This window comes from Haliotis asinina, chromosome 11 (assembly GCF_037392515.1).
Source record: "Haliotis asinina isolate JCU_RB_2024 chromosome 11, JCU_Hal_asi_v2, whole genome shotgun sequence".
Lineage (NCBI taxonomy): Eukaryota > Metazoa > Mollusca > Gastropoda > Lepetellida > Haliotidae > Haliotis > Haliotis asinina.
In genome coordinates this window covers 37,200,148-37,221,618 of record NC_090290.1, presented here as the reverse complement: position 1 = coordinate 37,221,618, position 21,471 = coordinate 37,200,148, and the positions used below count along the sequence as shown (strand labels likewise).

Below are 21,471 nucleotides of genomic sequence, written 5' to 3'. Positions count from 1 at the left end.
TTTTGTAACGATGTTTAAGAGATATTTTTCACCTGTTTTTTACCTCAGAACCAGTTGAAAACCGAGTTAGTGTAATATATGGAGTGTGTACACTCACATTCAGTATGATGGAGGTCACAGCTCTCAGTCTCATGAATGATCATGGATTTGATGAAATCGTTTAGATCGAGCAAGTCAGCAATTACCTAAGTATAGAACAGTTGGGATGAATCCCCATTGAAAAACAATTCGTGTGGTATTCAGCAACGATGTAACCCTTCGCTTGGCACCTGGGCTCAACTTCACCATGATCTCCCCGGCTTTTTGTACACTTCTGTGCTTTGAACAATTTTTTTCGTCAACCTTGGCAGGAACCGGAAGGTGAAAGGGTTTCGATGTGTTACTTGAGAAGAAGGTTTTGATTGGCCCAGCTGACAGGACTAACCAACCACAACAGTCGTTTTATCCAGATATCGGTAAACGGTAATGGCGACGACCATGCCGCACGTGGATGTTGTTGACGATAAACCTATCGTGTGTTTACGCGCTGGTGAAAGCATCGTTCAGACAAAACCTATATTTTCTCACGATTCAAAGTAAGTTATATTCCTGCACAGCTTAATTCAGGTGACATTGCGAAAATTTGACATATACGATATTCAGTAGACATTTTGAGAATTGAATTCCCAGTCTACATTTTTCGCGCATCTGTTCTGCTGTACTGATGTGATAGTTTTTATAGAGATATTGTTGCTATGAGCCAAAATTAAATTTCGGGTCGCTGCTAATATAACGCTGATTAGCTTAGCCGTAGGCTGCCGGCTGTAGCACACAACTCAGAGATGGAACTAGTTGTATCTTGAGTTTGAGTAGTTTAAAAGCCAAACTCAGTCGTGAATTAGCCAGGTCCAGGTGTCCTTTTTTATCAAATAAACCTTTGTTTTTGCAACACTTGCCTATCAAACAGCCGATTACAATCTGCTGCTGGAGGGTTATGAAGTATACAGTGTGATTAACCTATCTCTCTTAATTGTGTGATCCTTTGTAATTTCATTATCGTTATCACGTGTCATGGTTAAGAGATTTATTGAACATGTGCATAAAGTTACTTTATCGCAGTATCAGGGATATATGATTAGTAGAGCAGCTCTGAGCAGGTGTGGTTGTGCCCATTGTTCCATGGAAAGCTATTGGCTAATTAGTTTTGCTGTGTAATGATGTCAGGATCTACACCCAAATGTCATATCCACTGCAATAAGGAACTTGAAACTATCTATGAAAGTGTTCCACTTCATCATACCAGGTTCTAAATGCCATTTAAGAATGTAACTGTCTAATTAGATTGATTCATATGCTTCAAACCAGCATCGTGAGTTTGATCCAGTACTTGAACTTTAAGTACGAATAAACTCATTTTATTGGTACTCTTTTTACCACTGCATATGAAAGACTTCTGGTTAGTCATAAATGGAACGCCATTTCTTTTAAAAAAACAGCTTGTGGTTAATTAATACCAAGCGCTTAAAAGTTGCTAAAAAGCCGTCTGCTCCTCTCTCTCTGGCCTGCAAACGAAACCACAGACACGGTTACGTAACTCTGTCACCACAGCCCTGCAGTGACGTCATAGATGGAACGATTTTCAGTTAGTTGTATCGAAAATGAGTCGGAGGCTCGTCATTTTGCTGATTTCTTGATGTTGCCAAAAACATACCAAATTGTTGTGTTGCCAGCAATTGCTCCTTGGGATCGGGTGATGGTGTCACTATGCACAGATTTTCAGCGGACCCTGTAGTTTGTGCTTAAGTCTGTTGTGGAAGCCTGTGGTATATACTAAATTGGATTGTTCGCCCACCACTTCCAGGACAGAAAATGGAGTTCAAGTTTCATCGAGTTTATAAAATCAGGATTGCTTACAACACATTGCTGACCAAAACGATTTCGCATGAATATAATGCTTTCTTTGTTGGAGGCGAGGCTGTGGTCAACTTGACAATATTATCATAAGTACTATTATATCGGCCCCAAGAGTGAAATTGTTATGTAATATGCAATGTCATGTAAAATCCTATGGTCCATAAATAAAATATATGTTTCACTACCAGTAGAAAGTAATTTTGATTTTGTAAATAGCATTCATCCTCATTTTTGCCATTTTTGAAAATCGCGAAGTCACAGACTAACGTCCATTTTAATTAATGAGATTATGGTTTGTTTTCATCAAGTTAGAAAATCAAAACTACTTTCTACTAGGAGTTAAATATGTTTTTGAATCTTGACCAAAAGGAGTTTGCATGGCACAACCCCGTAACACAACATAAGCGAGGTTGGGGTTGAAGTGAAAATACTGCGCGATAAATTTCTTCACTTCCTAAATTTACTTGGTTTGTAAACGTTCACTCACCAGTATGTAGACACTTGTCAATATACATCTTTATATTTGGCCTTATAATCCTAATTACTTTATAATCATACTTGTATGCATTTTGAAACTTAATAAAAAGAAGCGATCTGCAAATGTATAACAGGAATGTAATATGTAGACATTTTATAGTTTGCCTATATGAATCATAATTCGCACGCACGCCCTAGTGTATGTCATCTGTATCATTACACTTCACTACGAAAACAATGATTCTGTTGAAAGCTATGACAACTCAATGAAAAACAAACTGCAAATATTAAAATTTAAACAAATTATATTTATAGGAGCAATGTCAGGCTATTACCTTGTTTGAGGAATGTATCCATTATCAATAAAAACGAGTTATATATAATTCATCTGCAGATTTCCCAAGTGATGTGTCTTTTAACAGTCTAATATGCATAAACATGATGTATCGTTTCAGGTTTTTCACATTGCTGTAGTCTCATTGGTCACCCAAGATAGCACTCCTGGCAGCTAAATGCATAATGTGCACCATTCTTTTTAAAAAGTAATTTAGTTAACCCATAATGAGCAATCAATCAATGAATTGGCGGTTAATCCTTTGAAAGAAAGGTGTTGTTTTTACATAGACACAGACATGACAGAGTGTATTCAGTATAGATTAGTAAATGTACATACATAAACACTACCTTTTGACAAATCCCCATTTAAATCTGCATAAAAGTAATTAAGTGTAAAAAAGTAAAAAAGTCTTACCAGTTAATCCTTTGATCAATCCAGACACAAGAAATGCCAAACAGGGACCTTTGTCAGGTAATCTAAGTGGCGTTATCACTGATTATACCTGTTATAAATTCATTAATTGAGCATCAAGTGAATGATGACAAAAAAACATGTAGGTTTATACCACGTAACATGGATTACAACCTAGCAGCACCAAGTGATTTTGACAGAATCATCTATGAAAACAAGGGTGTAACTTGGAAACTAGGCAAAGCTGGGGACAAAACTAAATGATAGTAGATAGGGAGAACATATATCTTTCATTTTCACAACAACTGTCATGATTTCAGGTTTGTACAAACCTGTAAACGAAATAGTATACCCCCAGAAATGTAGATAAATTCTGGATAGACCCTCATATCTATACCTACTATTACATCACGGAGACGCACCACTCTGATTGAAATTTTGTTTGCAGCTGCGAATTGTGCACTGTTGTTAAAAAGGTTGATTTAAGGTAATAAAAGATCAAAATGAGCATTTTTAATGATGGGCATTTTAGAAGTACGGCGAGTCACAAGAAAGTAAGATTCTTTATGGATAACAACTATTTTTTATTGTACTTGATGCGTTGTTTCAGTATGGATTCATATACTGTTGTCAAACAAAATCATATACACTAGAAGAAGTTGTTATCCATAAAGAATGTATATAGAGGTGTTGGGTTTTGTAAATACAATCAAAAATCATCTCAGTATAGAAAGTGAGCTACTGCGTGGCTGGACTTGAAACTAACAAGAGTTTGCACCAGTTTCCCTCCGATCCAGTCATCCGAGAAAAATGGTTGAAGTTTGTTTGCAACCCACAGACATAAAAACATGTCATGTGTACAAGTATCACACCTGCCTAATTACATAATATGGCAGAGACAGGACTCGAGGGTACGAGTCATAAATCAATTTATTTTGTTTATGGCGTATAGCCTCATAGGTGTTAAGTTCAAATTGCAAGTGGTCAATGATTGTAGCTGTGTATTGCGTATTGTCTTTAGCAGACAGGCAGGGAGACACGTAGGTGTCAATAAACCAGACATTGAGCTTTCTCTGTGACAGAGGTTGTTTACCACAATCAACGAGTTCTTTTATGTAGCAAGTAGATCATTTACTTAGTTGTGTACACAACCAAGATTAGACTACTGCTCACGTCTTCATACTCTGGGCATGCGTAATGTTTCAATCTCTGCAAACCTATTCACTGCGCATGCATTATGAGTGCAGCATAGCGCAGCTGTTGAAACCACTTTTTTCCCCAGCACTGGGGAAAATTTAGTGAATCATTTGAACTCCTATTTCGCAGACATTTTTTTCATGGAATTTTTTGCAACTTTGTAGGTTGAATTGGCATTTTTGATTATTTGTTTTGGAAAGTGCATACCAAAAGGTATCGGAATCAAAGTTGTGTTTTACATTGCATGTGACCTTTAAACATTCATTTATGTCGTTCTATCTCAACTATGTCACTGCTTCTTATATTTAGTGTTGAAAATTGACCCAAATTTCAGCCAAGCAAGTAGTCAATCAACCAGAACTGATAAAATGCAGCCAGTCCAAAGTTTTCTTGACTAACAAATCTAACCAGATGCTAACAGGATAAAATGTGTCATTGCTGGGGCATTGCCATATTGTCAACAGAGCTCCATACATGATACACACAAATGAACGTGAAGAATAACTAGTCAACATTAAATGATTTATGATGCAGATGTCTGTTTTGTGGCTCGGGAAATGCAGTGAAGGTCTACAGCACAGAGAGCGGGGAGTGTGTTCGCGAGCTGCAGGCTCACACAGATCGAGTGACATGCCTCATGCTGAATCCTGCCAACAAACTACAGGTAAATGTTGCCTAGGGATGTCTAGAGAAGGCGAAATAACTATTGCGATTGCAACAGTCTATTGCAACATGACCCGTGAAGGTCCCGGGGTAGAATAGGCCTTCACCTATATGGTTGCCATAAAAGGCGACTATGCTTGTCGTAAGAGGCGACTAACGGGATCGGGTGGTCATGCTCGCTGACTTGGTTGACACATGCCATCGGTTTCCAATTGCGCAGATAGATGTTCATGCTGTTAATCACTGGATTGTGTGGTCCAGACTCGATTATTTACAGACCATTGCCATGTAGCTGGAATATTGGTTTTAGACATCTTTACACTGTTATCAATTGAATCCATTTCACGTATTAAATATTTTTAGGCTAAATAAAGTTATGTAGCAGTTGTGTCAAGATTTTAGCTTCTGTCGAAACATACAAACTATCAGAGACTCAGCATTTGCAATCCATTGATATTTCAATAAATCATTACAGCCCAAATTTTGAATTTAACTTATGGAAAGTTTGACCTTTAGCCTTCCATGGACATCACTGAGTCAGGACATCGTGGGTAACCTGGAACCTTTATTCCGTTCAAGTTGCTGAAACATGGAAGTGGGAGGGAGTGAATATTTTCAAATGCCACTTTTAGCATTATTCCTGTATTATGGCGAAGTGACAGTGGAAAGCAGCCTCACATGTTGTATCTACATGGTGAATCGAACATGTCTTCCCTGTAGGGCAGTACATTAGTATTTGCAGTCAAGGCATTCATTCGTTGATGAGATTTCGGAGTTATTATGTCTGTATTATTTACCTTATTTTTGTCGTATCAGTTTAATTTGTCAGTAATACTGGTAATACTGGTCATGTTTCAGCTGATCTCAAGTGGCCTTGATGCTCAGGTGTTCTTCTGGGACTACATTGATGGCGTCATGCTTAAGGTTAGTATAGTATAGGTCCAGAGGTAGAATGTGTCCGCAGAAAGCAGGTGTAAGAGGCAGTTAACTGGAAACCTGTGTGGCCTCGAAAGGTAAAATATGCTGAAGAGCAAAAGAAACCCAGTAGGTGTTTGGTCACGTTTTTAAAAAGAAGACATAAACATGAACGCTTGCTTTTCTTTCATTTTTGTGAAACTTTGGTTTCTTTTAATGTTCAGTGTATGTCCCAACATCACATTGCTTGAAGTAGCTGGCAATTAAACCCCATTGCTGGTCACTGAGGATGCCTGTGAGAAGCTCAGGTTGGAACTGTTGATTGGCAGTCCTGAAATTGTTGGCTCATTAACGAAGAATGCGACTTTATGGATAACAGCTGCTTGTGTCTTGCTTAGAGCGATGTTTAAATGTAGAGTCTCACAAAATAACCAAACTAAAAGTGATATCACCAAATGATGAGGACTCTGGGTTCGTAGTATGTTGTGATGGGCAGCATATTTACATTAACAAAAGGTGTTGATAACAACTGGTGTATTATTGGTTCCGGCCAGGTGGGGTGCAAGATTTGTGCAGACTTAACGGACGACTAGAGATTTGGTTTACAGTGGGCTGCCATGTCCTGAGGGTATACATGTTTATGTATGATATGAGTTATAACCATAAACAGTTGCACCACATGAACAGACAGATCTTTCCCCCACCCATACATTAAAGAAATAGAACTGTAGTTGGAGAAAATATAAGGAGAAAATGTATCTTTTCCTTTTATAGTTGAGACCCATGAAGATCCAGGATAGAATTGATCTTCACTAACCCATGCTTGCCGTAACAGGCGGCTAGCAGGATTGGGTGGTTAGGCTCACTGACTTTGTTGATACATGTCATCGTATCCCTTTTGTGATACATCAGTGCTCATGATGTTTGATCACTGGATTGTCTGGTTATTTCAGATTCGGTTATTTCAGACCACTGCCGTTTAGCTAGAATATTGCTGAGTAAAACTAAACTAAGCTCACTTTTATAGCAGTTCACAGCATTTGTGCTGTTGGTGTAATTCACTAAAGTGTGTCTTTTACTAACTAAAGTTTGTGCTTTTTCCCTGTTTGTTTTCTGTTTGCATAGGAGGTTATAGTGAATGAGTATAGCGTTGATGCAGCAGTCAACAGTGTTACAGCTTTATCACTACATAATCTGGACCAGACAATCCAGTGACTGGAGGGGCGATGGGGTAGCCTGGTGGTTAAAGCATTCTCTCATCACACCGAAGACCCGAGTTCGATTCCCCACATGGCTATAATATGTGAGGCCCATTTTCTGGTGTCCCCCCGCCGTGATATCGCTGGAATATTGCTAAAAAGCGGCGTAAAACCAAACTCACTCACTCTCTCACCAGTGACTGGAGGGATAAGTATTCATCAACGTCACAGAATCTGACTCAACGCTCCATTTCAGTTGATGCTTATATTTTAATTTTATGATGGTGGCTACTTGAACAAGATGTCACCAGTTTCAGAGATGGTGTTGATAGAAAATGGTCATTGAAAAACTAATTTTGTACATATTACATTTCCAGAGTTACAAATTTCCACAGCCGTTACATGGTCTTGTGAGTGTAAACTTCAGCAAAGGCCAGTTTTCGTTTCATGTCCTGCAGAATAGTCCAAGAAAACAGACATTAACAGGTAACATTTTGAGCATAGGGTAAGGGGGTCGTGAAATGCCTAAGATGCTGAAGCTATGATAAAAAGACATATTATCTATTAATCGGAATTTTGTTGTTGACAGTTAAATGAAGTGAAGTAAGCATTAAAGCGTTTTATGAAAATTCATCATGTTCATGAACAAACAGCAGCATAAAGCTAAGTGCATTGTCAAAGTTTAACCCCTTTTATCGTTAAATTACAATCCAGTGTTTTTCTTGCATGTGTGCATGTCATTGCATGACAGTATTAGTTATAAAAACATTAATTAGATAAAAACCTTGGGAAAGTAAATCGCCCTTAAAGTAGGTGATTACATTAAAATGTATATATTTCGATTATAATCGATAATCATTCACCTAATTGATAGGGTATTTGGTTTCTGTTTCCGAAAACTAAATTCATGCATACTAGCTGATGCTTCAGGATTAGTCATGTTGCATACCTTGTTATGTGATAGGGTAGTGCTCATTGTATGAAGGTCTTACTTAAATAGTGTACTATACTGATTTCTTTAAAGAGGGTCAAGTTGTTGCGTACAGAGGCGTGTCAAAGGATCTTAAAGCAACGAAACAAGGTGTCATCTTCGAGAGTTGTGCACTTGATTCCAAGACCGTGGCTGTAGGACATAAGGTTGGTACATACTGCAGCTGATGTCACATGTAGATAATGTCACTGCAAGCAGACATAAATCATAGGGTCGATGGGGTAGCCTAGTGGTTAAAGCGTTTGCTCGTCACGCCGGAGACCCGAGTTCGATTCCCCACATGGGTACAATGTGTGAGGCCCATTTTCTGGTGTCCCCCACCGTGATATCACTGGAATATTGCTAAAAGTGGTGTAAAACTCACTCACTCATAAATCATAGTATTCTTGTGTGTTGTCCCCCTGCAGTAGGGAAAGGAAAACTATATATTGGGCAGCGTATGTCTGTCTCGATTCTTGTTACTGTGATGTGTCATGAACTGTTGTTACCAGTGTCTTCAAATTTGGTGACAGTCTTCATTGGGAGATCACATGGACACCAGTCTTTTGGGTGACCGTGACCTTATCTTCACCTCAACCCTTTCAAAACATTGCCACCAATGTCTTCAATTTTGTCTACAGCCTTCATTTGTTGATTGTGCAGACACCAGTCATTTCAGGAATATTGTATGCAACCAAAAGATAAAAAAATTGTAAATAAGTATTTTATTCTTCTTCTTTAATGACGGGGCACATAGCCATATTAGTGCTAAACACTGTTTTTTTGTTTCTTTCAGGATGATTATTTTGCTGGCGTTTCAACAAATAGAAAAGAACTTATTATCCACTACAACAAGAAGTGTATCAAGTAAGGAGTTGATCTTATTTCAGCGTTGATAGTTAACTGCTTTCATTATTGCTGGTGGACTGGGCTCACCGTCAGCTTAGATGCTACCATCCAGTGCAGAGTTACCTTTCTTAGGTATGCCAGAAGCCTACATTTTGTGGGTTTGAATACTGGTGTAGCCTGACCATGTTTCCAGTTTTGTCACCTTCGTATCACTGGCGAAGATTGAGTTGGAATGGGTCTTTACGAGTCCATGCTTGTCTCAACCCATGAAGATCTTGAATGGAATTGGTCTTAGTAGCCCATGCCTGTCTCAACCCGTGAAGATCTTGGATAGAATTGGTCTTAGTAGCCCATGCCTGTCTCAACCCATGAAGATCTTGGATAGAATTGGTCTTAGTAGCCCATGCCTGTCTCAATCTTAGATAGAATTCGGTCTTCAGCAAATCAAGCTTGTCTCAACCCATGAAGATCTGGGTTAACATTGGTCTTCAGGGACCAATACTTGTCTCTACCCATGAGGATCTTAGATACAATTGGTCATGAACAACCCATGCTTGTCAAAACCATTGAAGATCTGGGTTAGAATTGGTCTTCAGCAGCTCAAGCTTGTCTCAAACAGTGAAGATCTGGGATAGAGTTGGTCTCAAGCGGCCATGCTTGTCTCACCTTGTGAAGATCTGGGATAGAATTGGTCTCAAGCGGCCATGCTTGTCTCACCTTGTGAAGATCTGGGATAGAATTGGTCTCAAGCGGCCATGCTTGTCTCACCTTGTGAAGATCTGGGATAGAATTGGTCTCAAGCGGCCATGCTTGTCTCACCTTGTGAAGATCTGGGATAGAATTGGTCTCAAGCGGCCATGCTTGTCTCACCTTGTGAAGATCTAGGTTGGAATTAGTCATCAATAACCCATGCTTATGATAAAAGGTGGCTACCAAGGACAGGCGGTCAGGCGGTCAGGCGGTCAGGCTTGCTGACTTGGTCAACACATGTCATCGTATATCAGTTGCATAGATGGAAGCTCATGCTGTTGATCACTGGACTGTGTGGCCCAGACTGAATTATTCCCAGGGATCTGCCATATTGCTTGAATATTGCTGAGTTTAAGAAGTTTTAGTCATGTGCAACTCTGAGCTTTCCTCCCACGGTGTGATATACAGGCTGTACTGTTAAAAGCTGCCTGAAGCTCAACTAACTAACACATTGCATTGATGCTAGATGTATAGTACTATATTTGTTTTGTTGCAACAGATACAAAATGCAGTATGTACAGATCACATGCGTGTCAGCCCACCCTACAGAACTGTCTCTGGCTACTGGCTGCTCTGATGGCAAGATATATTACTGGTAAGTTAGTCACTTCCTTGTGCCAAATATTTTCCAAATTACCAGCCGAAGATCATAGTCTTTAGTTGTGTGATAAATGGACAAAATTCAACTAGAATCTGTTCTTAGTTGAGACACAGATATCATTATTAAGCTGCAGTCATGATGAACATTTTTAACTGACCTTGATCTTGCATGATTTAAAAGTGTTTAACGTATAACTTGACAAGTCAGACAGAGTGAGAAATTTGCAAAAAGATCCCATGAAAATTAGGGACCAGTCACACCAGTGACTGGAGATTTACTAGCCATGGTCTTGCGGCCAGTGACTATTTTGCACACTGCACTCACTCGTTCAACCGCCCACCCACTCATCCTTCGTTTCGAGTCAGAGTACCTGAGTTGATTATTGTATTTTGTGGAAGTATCTGTAATACTGTAAACAGATATAACTCATAGGAAGATATTTGGGAGTTTTTCCCCCAACTGTTGAGTGAAATACCATGGAATTTAGCCTCAAGTGAAGTCTACTCATTCAAACACTGGTAGCCTGGCTAGATCATTTCAAGATCATTCAGGGTAAACCAACGCACATCCATATTATTTCAGGTACAGTTTCACAAATGAGAAGCAGATGGTGAAGTCAGTGTACCACTGGCATTCCTTGGCTGTTCTGGATCTCACATTCTCACCTGAAGGTATCAAACAGATATAACATAGAAAACAGACATAACATAGAAAACAGTTATAACATAGAAAACAGTAATAACATAGAAAACAGATATAACATGCAATGCTCAATGATAGACTGATCATAATCAAAACATCAGACAAACTCTGGGAGAATTTGTCCTAAAAATAAAATCATTGTTTGACAAACTATCAATAAAATTTTGACACAGTTCAGTATTTTTTATGATGGATGAGTGCAAAGAGAAGCATCCAGTTTACAATTGCAAAGCAATTGTGATCCGACTGTACAGTGAGTCCTGAGCACAAAGAGACCTCCAAACTGAGCCTTTAAGGGACCTCCAACAATACCTCCCTATTCCCCTCTAATAGGTCTTCATAAGGGACGTCCAATAGAACCTCTGCGGCGCCCTATGTCTCTTAAGGGACCTGTAATACAGTCTCTTAAGGGACAACTAATATAAGCCTGAAGTGTGCTTCTCACTATATGTTAGGTCATTTCTTGTTTTCCTAGAATAACCGCATTTGAGGGTTTTCTTTTGTAGGGACAGGCTTTACTTTTTGTTGGTAAGACATCTTCCCAGGTTTTTCTTTTCGTTAGTAAGATCTCTTTTTTGTTAGTAAGACCAGGTTTTACTTTCTGCAGTGATTCCTAACTCTGTGTGAACAACAACATTTGAATGAGTGTTTGAAATAATTTGAAAAATATTGTTCAAGATTAAGCTGTCAAAGTGCAAATGTTTTCCCTAGAAAGATTGGAACTGCAACTCTCAGATTTGCTGGCATCGCTCTACCACACGGCCAACAGGCTGACAAAGAAAATTGGGTTGAATTATCTGTTTATAGTCATTGTCATTAACTTCATTTGACATGCTCTTCAGTTAGTGTTATGTAGCTTCATTAAATGATCATATCCATTGTAATTATACGCCACTGACGGTATATATGTTAGAGAAGACACTTCTCCTCAGTTTTGGTAGACAATATAAAATCATTGGGGTTAGGAAGTCCCTCCCCCTCCAATTTTACATTGTCTACCAAAACCAAGAAGTGTTTTCTCCTATATATAGTATCTTGTAAAGGACCTGTAATTTTATCTCCTAAGGGACCTCCAGCAGTCCCTCGTAATAGACCTCCATAAGTACCTCGTTAGGGACCTGTGAAAATAGTATTCAGTATTACCTTCAGTATTACCCCGTAAGGGACCTCTAGTATTACCTCGTAAGGGACCTTTAATAATAGTGTCTTGTAAGGGACCTCCAGTAGTACCTGTAAAGGGACTTCCAATAGCACCATGTCCGGGGCCTGTGATACTATCTCCTAAGGGACCTCCAATAGAGCCTCGTAAGGAACCTGTAATGGTATCTCGTAAGGGACCTCCAGTACCTCAGAAAGGACCACCAATTGTATCTTGTAAGAGACATCAATAGTACCTCGTAAAGGACCTTCAATAGTGCCTCTTGAGGGATCTGTGATAGTATCATGTAATGGACCTCCACTCTGACCTCGTAAGGAAGCGCCAGTAGTGCCGCTTAAGGACCATGTGATAGTATCATGTAATGGACCTCCACTCTACCTCGTAAGGAAGCGCCAGTAGTGCCGCTTAAGGACCATGTGATAGTATCATGTAATGGACCTCCACTCTGGCCTCGTAAGGAAGCGCCAGTAGTGCCGCTTAAGGACCATGTGATAGTATCATGTAATGGACCTCCACTCTGGCCTCGTAAGGAAGCGCCAGTAGTGCCGCTTAAGGACCATGTGATAGTATCATGTAATGGACCTCCACTCTGGCCTCGTAAGGAAGCGCCAGTAGTGCCGCTTAAGGACCATGTGATAGTATCATGTAATGGACCTCCACTCTGACCTCGTAAGGAAGCGCCAGTAGTGCCGCTTAAGGACCATGTGATAGTATCATGTAATGGACCTCCACTCTACCTCGTAAGGAAGCGCCAGTAGTGCCGCTTAAGGACCATGTGATAGTATCATGTAATGGACCTCCACTCTGACCTCGTAAGGAAGCGCCAGTAGTGCCGCTTAAGGACCATGTGATAGTATCATGTAATGGACCTCCACTCTACCTCGTAAGGAAGCGCCAGTAGTGCCGCTTAAGGACCATGTGATAGTATCATGTAATGGACCTCCACTCTGGCCTCGTAAGGAAGCGCCAGTAGTGCCGCTTAAGGACCATGTGATAGTATCATGTAATGGACCTCCACTCTACCTCGTAAGGAAGCGCCAGTAGTGCCGCTTAAGGACCATGTGATAGTATCATGTAATGGACCTCCACTCTACCTCGTAAGGAAGCGCCAGTAGTGCCGCTTAAGGACCATGTGATAGTATCATGTAATGGACCTCCACTCTGGCCTCGTAAGGAAGCGCCAGTAGTGCCGCTTAAGGACCATGTGATAGTATCATGTAATGGACCTCCACTCTACCTCGTAAGGAAGCGCCAGTAGTGCCGCTTAAGGACCATGTGATAGTATCATGTAATGGACCTCCACTCTACCTCGTAAGGAAGCGCCAGTAGTGCCGCTTAAGGACCATGTGATAGTATCATGTAATGGACCTCCACTCTGACCTCGTAAGGAAGCGCCAGTAGTGCCGCTTAAGGACCATGTGATAGTATCATGTAATGGACCTCCACTCTGGCCTCGTAAGGAAGCGCCAGTAGTGCCGCTTAAGGACCATGTGATAGTATCATGTAATGGACCGCCGCTCTACCTCGTAAGGAAGCGCCAGTAGTGCCGCTTAAGGACCATGTGATAGTATCATGTAATGGACCTCCACTCTGACCTCGTAAGGAAGCGCCAGTAGTGCCGCTTAAGGACCATGTGATAGTATCTCATAGGGACCTCCAGTACCTCGTAAGGGCCACCAATTGTGTCTCTTAATGGACCTCAAGTATCTCCCAAGGAACCTCTAATAGTTACCTCTGATGGTACGAATAGGGACAGACCCGTCTATGTCCCTCTGTATTAGGATATAAAGAAGCTTCTTTGTGTACTTGTCAGGCTCCTTGTTGTTGAGTGGCGGCCATGAGTGCACTCTGGTCAAGTGGCAGTACGAGACCCACTACAAGGACTTCAAACCCAGGTTGGGGTCCCCCATCACCCACGTGACTTGTGCTCCAGACAACCTTCTGTATGCTGTGTCACATCGAGACAATGGTATGTGTTGTGCGTGTGTGAGGGTGTGTGTGCAGTAATGATTTGTGTACTGCAGTACATAATGGATATCTGTTGTGATTATTGAGGGGAAACAGCTTTTGTGATATCAATAGTCTGTTGCAACATACTAGTCTTTTGTAAGCAACCATAGCAATACTGGTGAATTAGTCTTGTTATCTTCTTGTATTGTCTCATTTTAAGTCATGTACCAAATGAATGTCTACTGTATATGAGAGAGAGGCTTTATATGAAAGAGAGAGTGAGTTTAGTTTTACACTGCACTCAGCAGTATTCCAGCAATAAGACGGCAGTCTGTAAATAATCACACCTCGACCAGACAATCTAGTGATCAACATCATGGACATCAACCTGTCCAATTGGGAACCGATGACATATGTCAACCAAGTCAACCAAGTCAACCAAGTCAGCGAGTCTGACCACCCGATCCTGTTAGTCGCCTCTTACGACAAGCGTAGTCACCTTTCATGGCAAGTATGGGTTGCTAAACGCCTATTCTACCCCAGACCTTCACGGGTCTGGTGGGAAAAAAAAATATGAAATATGAAAAAATGATGTAGTTTCAGTCCCTTTTAATAAGAGACAAGATACTTGAAAACAGCTAACTTCAATTAAACAGCTAACACGTAACAGGGGCAGATAACTCTGAATTAAAGTAAATGAATCTGGCAATTCCAGTATTTTGCACTGCACATTTCTCAACAGAAGTCAATTATTAAAATATTAATAGTAACATATACTACTGAAGCATCTCTACCATCAATCAATTGCTATTGGAGACTCACCAGTTGCAGTCTATTGATGGTTTGATACGTCTTTACAGCCCCGCTGGATATACAGCAAGCGTTCTTCCTTTTTTCATTCGTCTGCCAGTGAATGTAGACTAGGTCTTCAGCAACCCATGTTTGCCACAAAAGGTGACAATACTTGTTGTATGAAGCAACTAATGGGCTTGGGTGGTAAGGCTCGCTGACTTCATTGACACGTCATCAGTTCTTACTTATGCAGATCGATGCTCATGCTGTTGATCGCTGGATTGTTTGGTCCAGACTTGATTATTTATAGACCACGCTAAATAGCTGGAATATTCCTGAGAGCGGCGTAAACGGAACAGCGCTCACTTTTGTTTGGCATGTATATAAGTCTAAAAATTCAGACAAACAAACAAACCAAGGTACCTGGTTGACTGTTTTACAGGCATCCATCTGATCAGGAACACCCTCGACATTTGCCAGATTTACCAGGGACTCACCCGGACGAGCTTCTCCCATGGAAACCCTGTTGGTCTGCTCTGTGACCCTAGGTCAGGGGCTGTAGTGACCAATGGGAGGCCAGGACACTTACAGTTCTACTGTGTCCATAGCGACAGGCAGCTCTTTAATGTGAGTTCAGGATGATATGATTATTTCAACCGGCATACACTGTTTACAATACTTTCATTTGCTTGTTGGCCATTAGGGCCTGTTGTTGCCTGCAGGCTTTAAAATCAACAGGCCCTGAATGAAATCCAGAGGCCCATTTTGTTAAAGTCAAACCAGTAAATACAAAATAGACTGCTCTGTACACAGTTTCCCACAGTTTCTGGGGTTGATATTCCTTTGAAATTCTGCCTGAATACTATTAAGTGAAGTTGTAAGCTATTGTGACGTGATGGATCATGGATCGCTCCTGAAAAATTAGGAGAGAGAAAAACATGGGAAAGATTCCACTTGAAAAGAAAACAGGAAAATTTCTGAAAACCTGATACAATAACTACTGGCTCTGGGCCTCTGGGTCAGCAAGTACCTTCGAATGCTGCCGGTATATGTGGTGTGGTCAAAAAGTTCTCTGGATTTTGTTGAGCAGTGAACAATACTATGAATTTTGATCTGTCAGGACCAGTACTTAGGTGATATATTGACCATTAAACTGGGGCAACTTATAGAGTTGTCTCACAAAGATCTGCTGATCATGTGTAGGTTGCAAGGTCAGGTATGTTATAATTATCACCACAAGTGCCCTTCTTTGCCTCTGGGTTGAGGTGATTACTGACAGTGTGACTTGTCATGACAACTCATGCTTTTCACTATATGTTAGACATGGTATTGTTTCTTGGAATAACTGCATTTGAGGTTTTTGTTTGCCCACAAGTTTACCTCTTGTCAGTAAGACCTATTTCCTGTACTTTTACCTAACTGTTTGTCAACATCAGCATTCAAATTCAGATGATCTGTGAGTGTTTGAAACCAGTTGAAAAACGTCATCAAAGTTTTTTTGTGCAAAAATTTTACCTAGCAGGAATGGAACCGCATCTTATAAACGGATGACCCCACAACCACCCAGCAGACAAAGATACCAGTGTTAAATTACCTACCTTTTCTTAGGCCTGCAGTCAGTATGTTGATTTTACTAGTGCTTCAGTTACTGTTATGTAGCTTCATGATTGATCATCTAATTATCCATCGTTTACAGTTTTAATGTATGATAAAGCACTCCTCCACTGTTATGGTTGGGAAAGTAAGCCGTAGCACTCTCGGTCTTACTTCTTCCCACCCTCCAGTCTTGGGTCTTACTCTCCCACACTTAATCTTGAGTCGTGCTTTATCCTGCACACTGAGTGTAATGACTTTATTTTGTATGTACTTATTAGGTGGAGACAACTCGTATCTTGTGAGATTATCACAAATGTCAGCCAACATATCACAGTCATTAAAACAGAAACAGAAAGCCTAAATTGATATGTGTCCACAACTGGCTACAGATCCAAGCAATTGGTTGAAAGCTTCTGACTTACAGGAATTAGGATAACAGTTAGTGTGTTCTACTAGCTACAAGTTGTTGCTACAATTTGCTTCGTGAAAGCACACTCTTAGAATTAACCCATGTGAAGATCGGGTTAATTGGTCTTCCGTAACCCACGTTTGTCATAAGAGGCTACTGTGTCATTGACTTGGTTGACACGTGTCATCAGTGTTGATCACTGAATTTTCTGGTCCCAACAGACCGCTGACATACAGCTTGAATATTGTGTGTAAGAAAACTAAACTCACTCGTATTGTGGTGGCATTATGTAATCAGTAGAGGACGTAACGTGTACGCGACATGGTCTCCCGTTACGTGTACAAGTGACTACCTGAGAGGGGGCCACTCATACGCGTGACTGCCTGATCACAGACAGGCAAATTCTGCATGTCACAAAAACATGTCTATAAGTGTTATTTATGAAAATAATTAAATAAAATTTGCTACAGTTGTTGACAGGTGGTCAAGTTATTGGATGACGTGAATGAAAGCATAAAAAGAGGAAATTAAATTGTCAAAAAATTACAAAAATGTGCAAAAATTGAGCAAAAGTTGACGATATTTAACAGAGAATTTCACCTATGTACATATTTTTCAGAAACTTACATTCAGTATTTTCTGAAAGCTCATTCATCGTAGATTCATAATATATATGCAGCTTTCAATGCACACCAACGCACACCTGTTTGTTATTGTGTTGTAACATGTCTACTTTCTTTGAAACTGCTCAAACCGTCTCGTGTAGAATTGACTGGGTTAGCGTGTCATTAATGGGAGGTAACTGATGCCTGACTAAATTGCTCAGTCAAAACATCCGTCTTGCGTCTTGGACTGTCTGAAGTGTACGTAATTTACATTGCGATAGTTTCTTGCGTTACAACAATGAGGATAAAATAAATTATAACAAAATCACGAATAACATTTTTTTCATAAGGACTACTCTTTTTGTTGGAAGTATAATCATTGGAAAACCACGTCTACCGATGTAAAAACAGTTTTACGTTTTATGTTTGCTGCTATAGCAGTAGATTTTAGACTTTTGATGACAATATTCACCTATGTGCCCATTTCACACAGACATGATCTTTATATTTTGTGAAAGCTTATTCCATGCATATTTACCTCGTATAAGTACTTGTTTGTGTACATGAACGCACATATGTCTGCCATGGTGCTGAAATACATCTACTTTCCTCCTACTGGCCACAGACACACACACCCAACTCACAACATCGACAGACGTACAAGAGGCAAAACTAGTCAGTCAGTGGTAATAGGCCATACTTGAAATTGTACAAGCCAATCACAGTGTGTTTATATTCCAGCTTGATATTGTACGACAAAACTACATCTCCTCGGAAAATCTAGAACAGCCTCTGACAGTCACCCAGATCACAAAGGCAGCGATAGACGAGCGTGGTCATTGGTTGGCCACCTATGAACTTTGGGACGATGGGGAGATGTCCCCTGAGATGCAGCTCAAGTTCTGGCTTTTTGATGAAGAGAAACAGAGGTATGTAGCCCATTCAATTTTTTAAGAGATATTTTCTTTAATAATTGGTTTCAGTAACCAGTTAAGATACAGGTCAGGTTTTCAGCAACCATTGCTCATCATTGTCTGTGTGAACAGATGTTCATACTGTTAACCACTGGATTGTCTGTGACAGCCAACAACAAGAGTTCTAAGAGTCATGTGTTATGTCGCTTGGAACTTAGACACTAACTTCATGATTGATTGTTTTGATAATGATTGATAGTGAAAATTCAAACCATTCCCAGCACTATTCTTTACTCCCGGTATATATCCAAGGGATCTGTAGTAGTGGTCTGTGTTTACATCCTTTCTTAGACTTAGTTTTATGTTTTAGTATTTAGTGTTATTTGAATTGATTACTTGTCATATTCAAGATGATTTGGTTCCTTTCCATTTTTTGCCATTATGTTGGCTTTAGAATTGATCTTCAGCAACCTATGCTTGTCAACTAACATGGATCGTGTGATCAGGCTCGCTGACTTGGTTGACGCATGTCATCATATCCCAAGTGCACAGATTGATACTGATGCTGTTGATCACTGGATTGTCTGGTCCCAACCCAATTATTTACAGACCACCACCAGATAGCTCCAGTATTGCTGAGTGTAGCAATAAGCAACAAACCCAACCAAAATCACCATTGACTTTTTAATTAAATATGTACTATGCTTGTTGTTAGGTACGAGATGAACACGGTTGTGGACCGACCCCACGATAAAGCGCTGTGTTCCCTAACGTTCCGGCCCTATAACTCCTCCATCAGTTCCATGTTGCCGCTGGTGGTGTCGGGAGGACATGACCGCCGCTTCAAACTCTGGACGCTGGTGGACGACACAGATATCTATAGTATGTTCAGGTCATCTGACCTTATCTTCTACTGGGGTTTGTTAGACTAGGTAATAGCAGTGTAAAGAATAATACTGAGGCTAAGTTTACTTTGACTGCAATATATCATACCAGAAAATGTAATCATCCAAACTTGTATAGATATACTCTTAAAAAAAAGTAGGGGAACCTGAACTTTCAGTTTGGATAGGAAGTGTAAAGGTTAATAAACTTTTCAAGTACAGACATTTTCAGAAGACACTACCATTTCCCTCTATACCACCCTTAAACAGTGATCGAAGTAACGGCCTGCCCCACTGCCCGTGGCTGGTAAATTTTGAGTCGGGCTGCCTGGAAATTCTCTCCACCAGCCCGATTGTCTTGCTGAAATTTTTAAGGTTGACCTACTTTCAGTTCGCTCTCAGGACGATCATTCCATTTTAATTGTCATGTCATATTTGGTTTTAAGAAAGGTGAATGAAAGCTATGAGCATATTCCATAATTATACATGGACAACTCTTCAGCCAGTGAAGATAGTAATAGGACACTAAAACTGGCTGGCTTAGTAAGCTACGCAATGATTGGTCATCTGCAGTCACATGGTTCAATAAGTACCAGTCAAAGAGAGGGTTAATTAAAGATGGGCAGGAAACTTTCAAAATGGGCAGGCAACATTTATGGGCCACCAGCCCGGCTGTCAGGTTAAGTTGAAAAATTATTTCAATCACTGCCCCTAAACAACGCATGATATGCACGTGCACAACACAGTAGCCCTATACATGTGCATGGGGTCCCATTCTTGATTTTGACGGTTTTCAAGAAGGTTGAGAAATCACCTAGAACATTAATTTTGACTCTCATCGTACATTTAACATTTGTTAATTTTTGTTTCCAGTCGTTTGTGTTAAAATGAAAATTTTTCACATGCAAATTACATGCCATACACCAATCACCATTAAAAACCGACTATATTCCAAATAGCTATGGTTGTAAGGAAGTGCAAATAGTGATGCACTGTCAAAACATTCAATATTATCATATCAACATTGATTGACTCCAATAAATCTCCTAAATGTTTTTAATTGTAAATAAAAAAATTAAGTTCCCAACTTTTCTTTATGAGTATATATATAAGATTTTCCCTGGGCAGACAGAAAGCTGTGTTCCCTCACTCACTGCAGATTCTAAACTACATGAAAATAAAACAAATGTATGAATTAACTAAAAAACTCCCATCTTCTGACAGGATCCAACAGCAAGTGGACGTGTGATTCAGTTGGCTTCTACCGAGAGATGGACACAGGAGCAACAGCCTTCGCTGAAGATGGCTCCCTCCTGGCTGTGGTGTTCGGATGTACCATTACATTGTGGGACCCAGATACTAATGTCCTGAGGACTACTTTGAGTAGCAGCTTTGACAAGAAGAATATCAGGTGGGGAATGAATGTTTGATCAGCGTTAAATTTCTAATTGTGCTCAGTGTGTCAACCACTGGTTTAACCAGCCTTATTGGATTAATTACAGATTTTCAATAGAGTTTTAACATGTCTTACCGTAGCATAAACATAAAAAATAAGTTAGATGGCATGCTTCTATTTTTGTATTTTGGAATTGTGTCACAAACCATTATTATTAGTCATAGAGAGAAGTGTTTGTGTTAACATCAAAGAATGGAAATGGGTGCCTTAGACAACCAAAGTGTTTGCTTGTCTCGCAGAATTGAGGGGTTCAGTTTCCCTCATGTACAATGTGTCAAGGCCATTTTAGGCATCCCTGCTGAACTATTAATTTAGGCTGCATAAAAAATGGACTCCCTCACTCCTTTGGACTTAAACATTTTGCCCTTGTCAGCGACATATCTCAAGAACCGTTCTCTGGATTTGGATTTCACATAATTTTCAAGGTCACTGCAACACTTTGAAGATTTTGGCATGTTCACCAGCATGTTTAGCTTGTCAGTGAGATACTGCAAAAACTGTTCACTACATTCTATTCATATTTGACACCAAGCTTCATCTAGGGAAGGTGCAAAGTCCCCTCCATTTTAGTGACCTTTGTGTAATTTTTTTCAAGGTCACGACGACAATAAATTTCATCACTTTTGAAGTTTGTTCTGATAATTTGCAGCCAGGGGATTATGTCACGCTAGTTACAGTGCTCGTTACATTTTGTTTTGACTGTTTCAGTTCACTTATCCATTCAAAGCTCTTTTAATAACCT

The 21,471-nt window shown here is 40.1% G+C and overlaps 1 protein-coding gene across 1 annotated transcript in view; it reads left to right on the top strand.

Moving 5' to 3' along the window:
* Nucleotides 1–447: 447 nt before the first annotated feature.
* Nucleotides 448–21,471, top strand: part of LOC137256571 (WD repeat-containing protein 75-like) — a 31,137-nt gene continuing 10,113 nt past the window's right edge. The window contains exons 1-13 of the mRNA XM_067794438.1: nt 448–575; nt 4,850–4,979; nt 5,837–5,902; nt 7,470–7,578; nt 8,117–8,229; nt 8,859–8,929; nt 10,161–10,256; nt 10,845–10,933; nt 13,937–14,092; nt 15,308–15,492; nt 18,217–18,404; nt 19,105–19,271; nt 20,498–20,684. Of these exons, the coding sequence (XP_067650539.1) occupies nt 466–575; nt 4,850–4,979; nt 5,837–5,902; nt 7,470–7,578; nt 8,117–8,229; nt 8,859–8,929; nt 10,161–10,256; nt 10,845–10,933; nt 13,937–14,092; nt 15,308–15,492; nt 18,217–18,404; nt 19,105–19,271; nt 20,498–20,684 (1,667 nt within the window). The 5' untranslated portion in view covers nt 448–465. The remainder of the gene's footprint in view (nt 576–4,849; nt 4,980–5,836; nt 5,903–7,469; nt 7,579–8,116; nt 8,230–8,858; nt 8,930–10,160; nt 10,257–10,844; nt 10,934–13,936; nt 14,093–15,307; nt 15,493–18,216; nt 18,405–19,104; nt 19,272–20,497; nt 20,685–21,471) is intronic.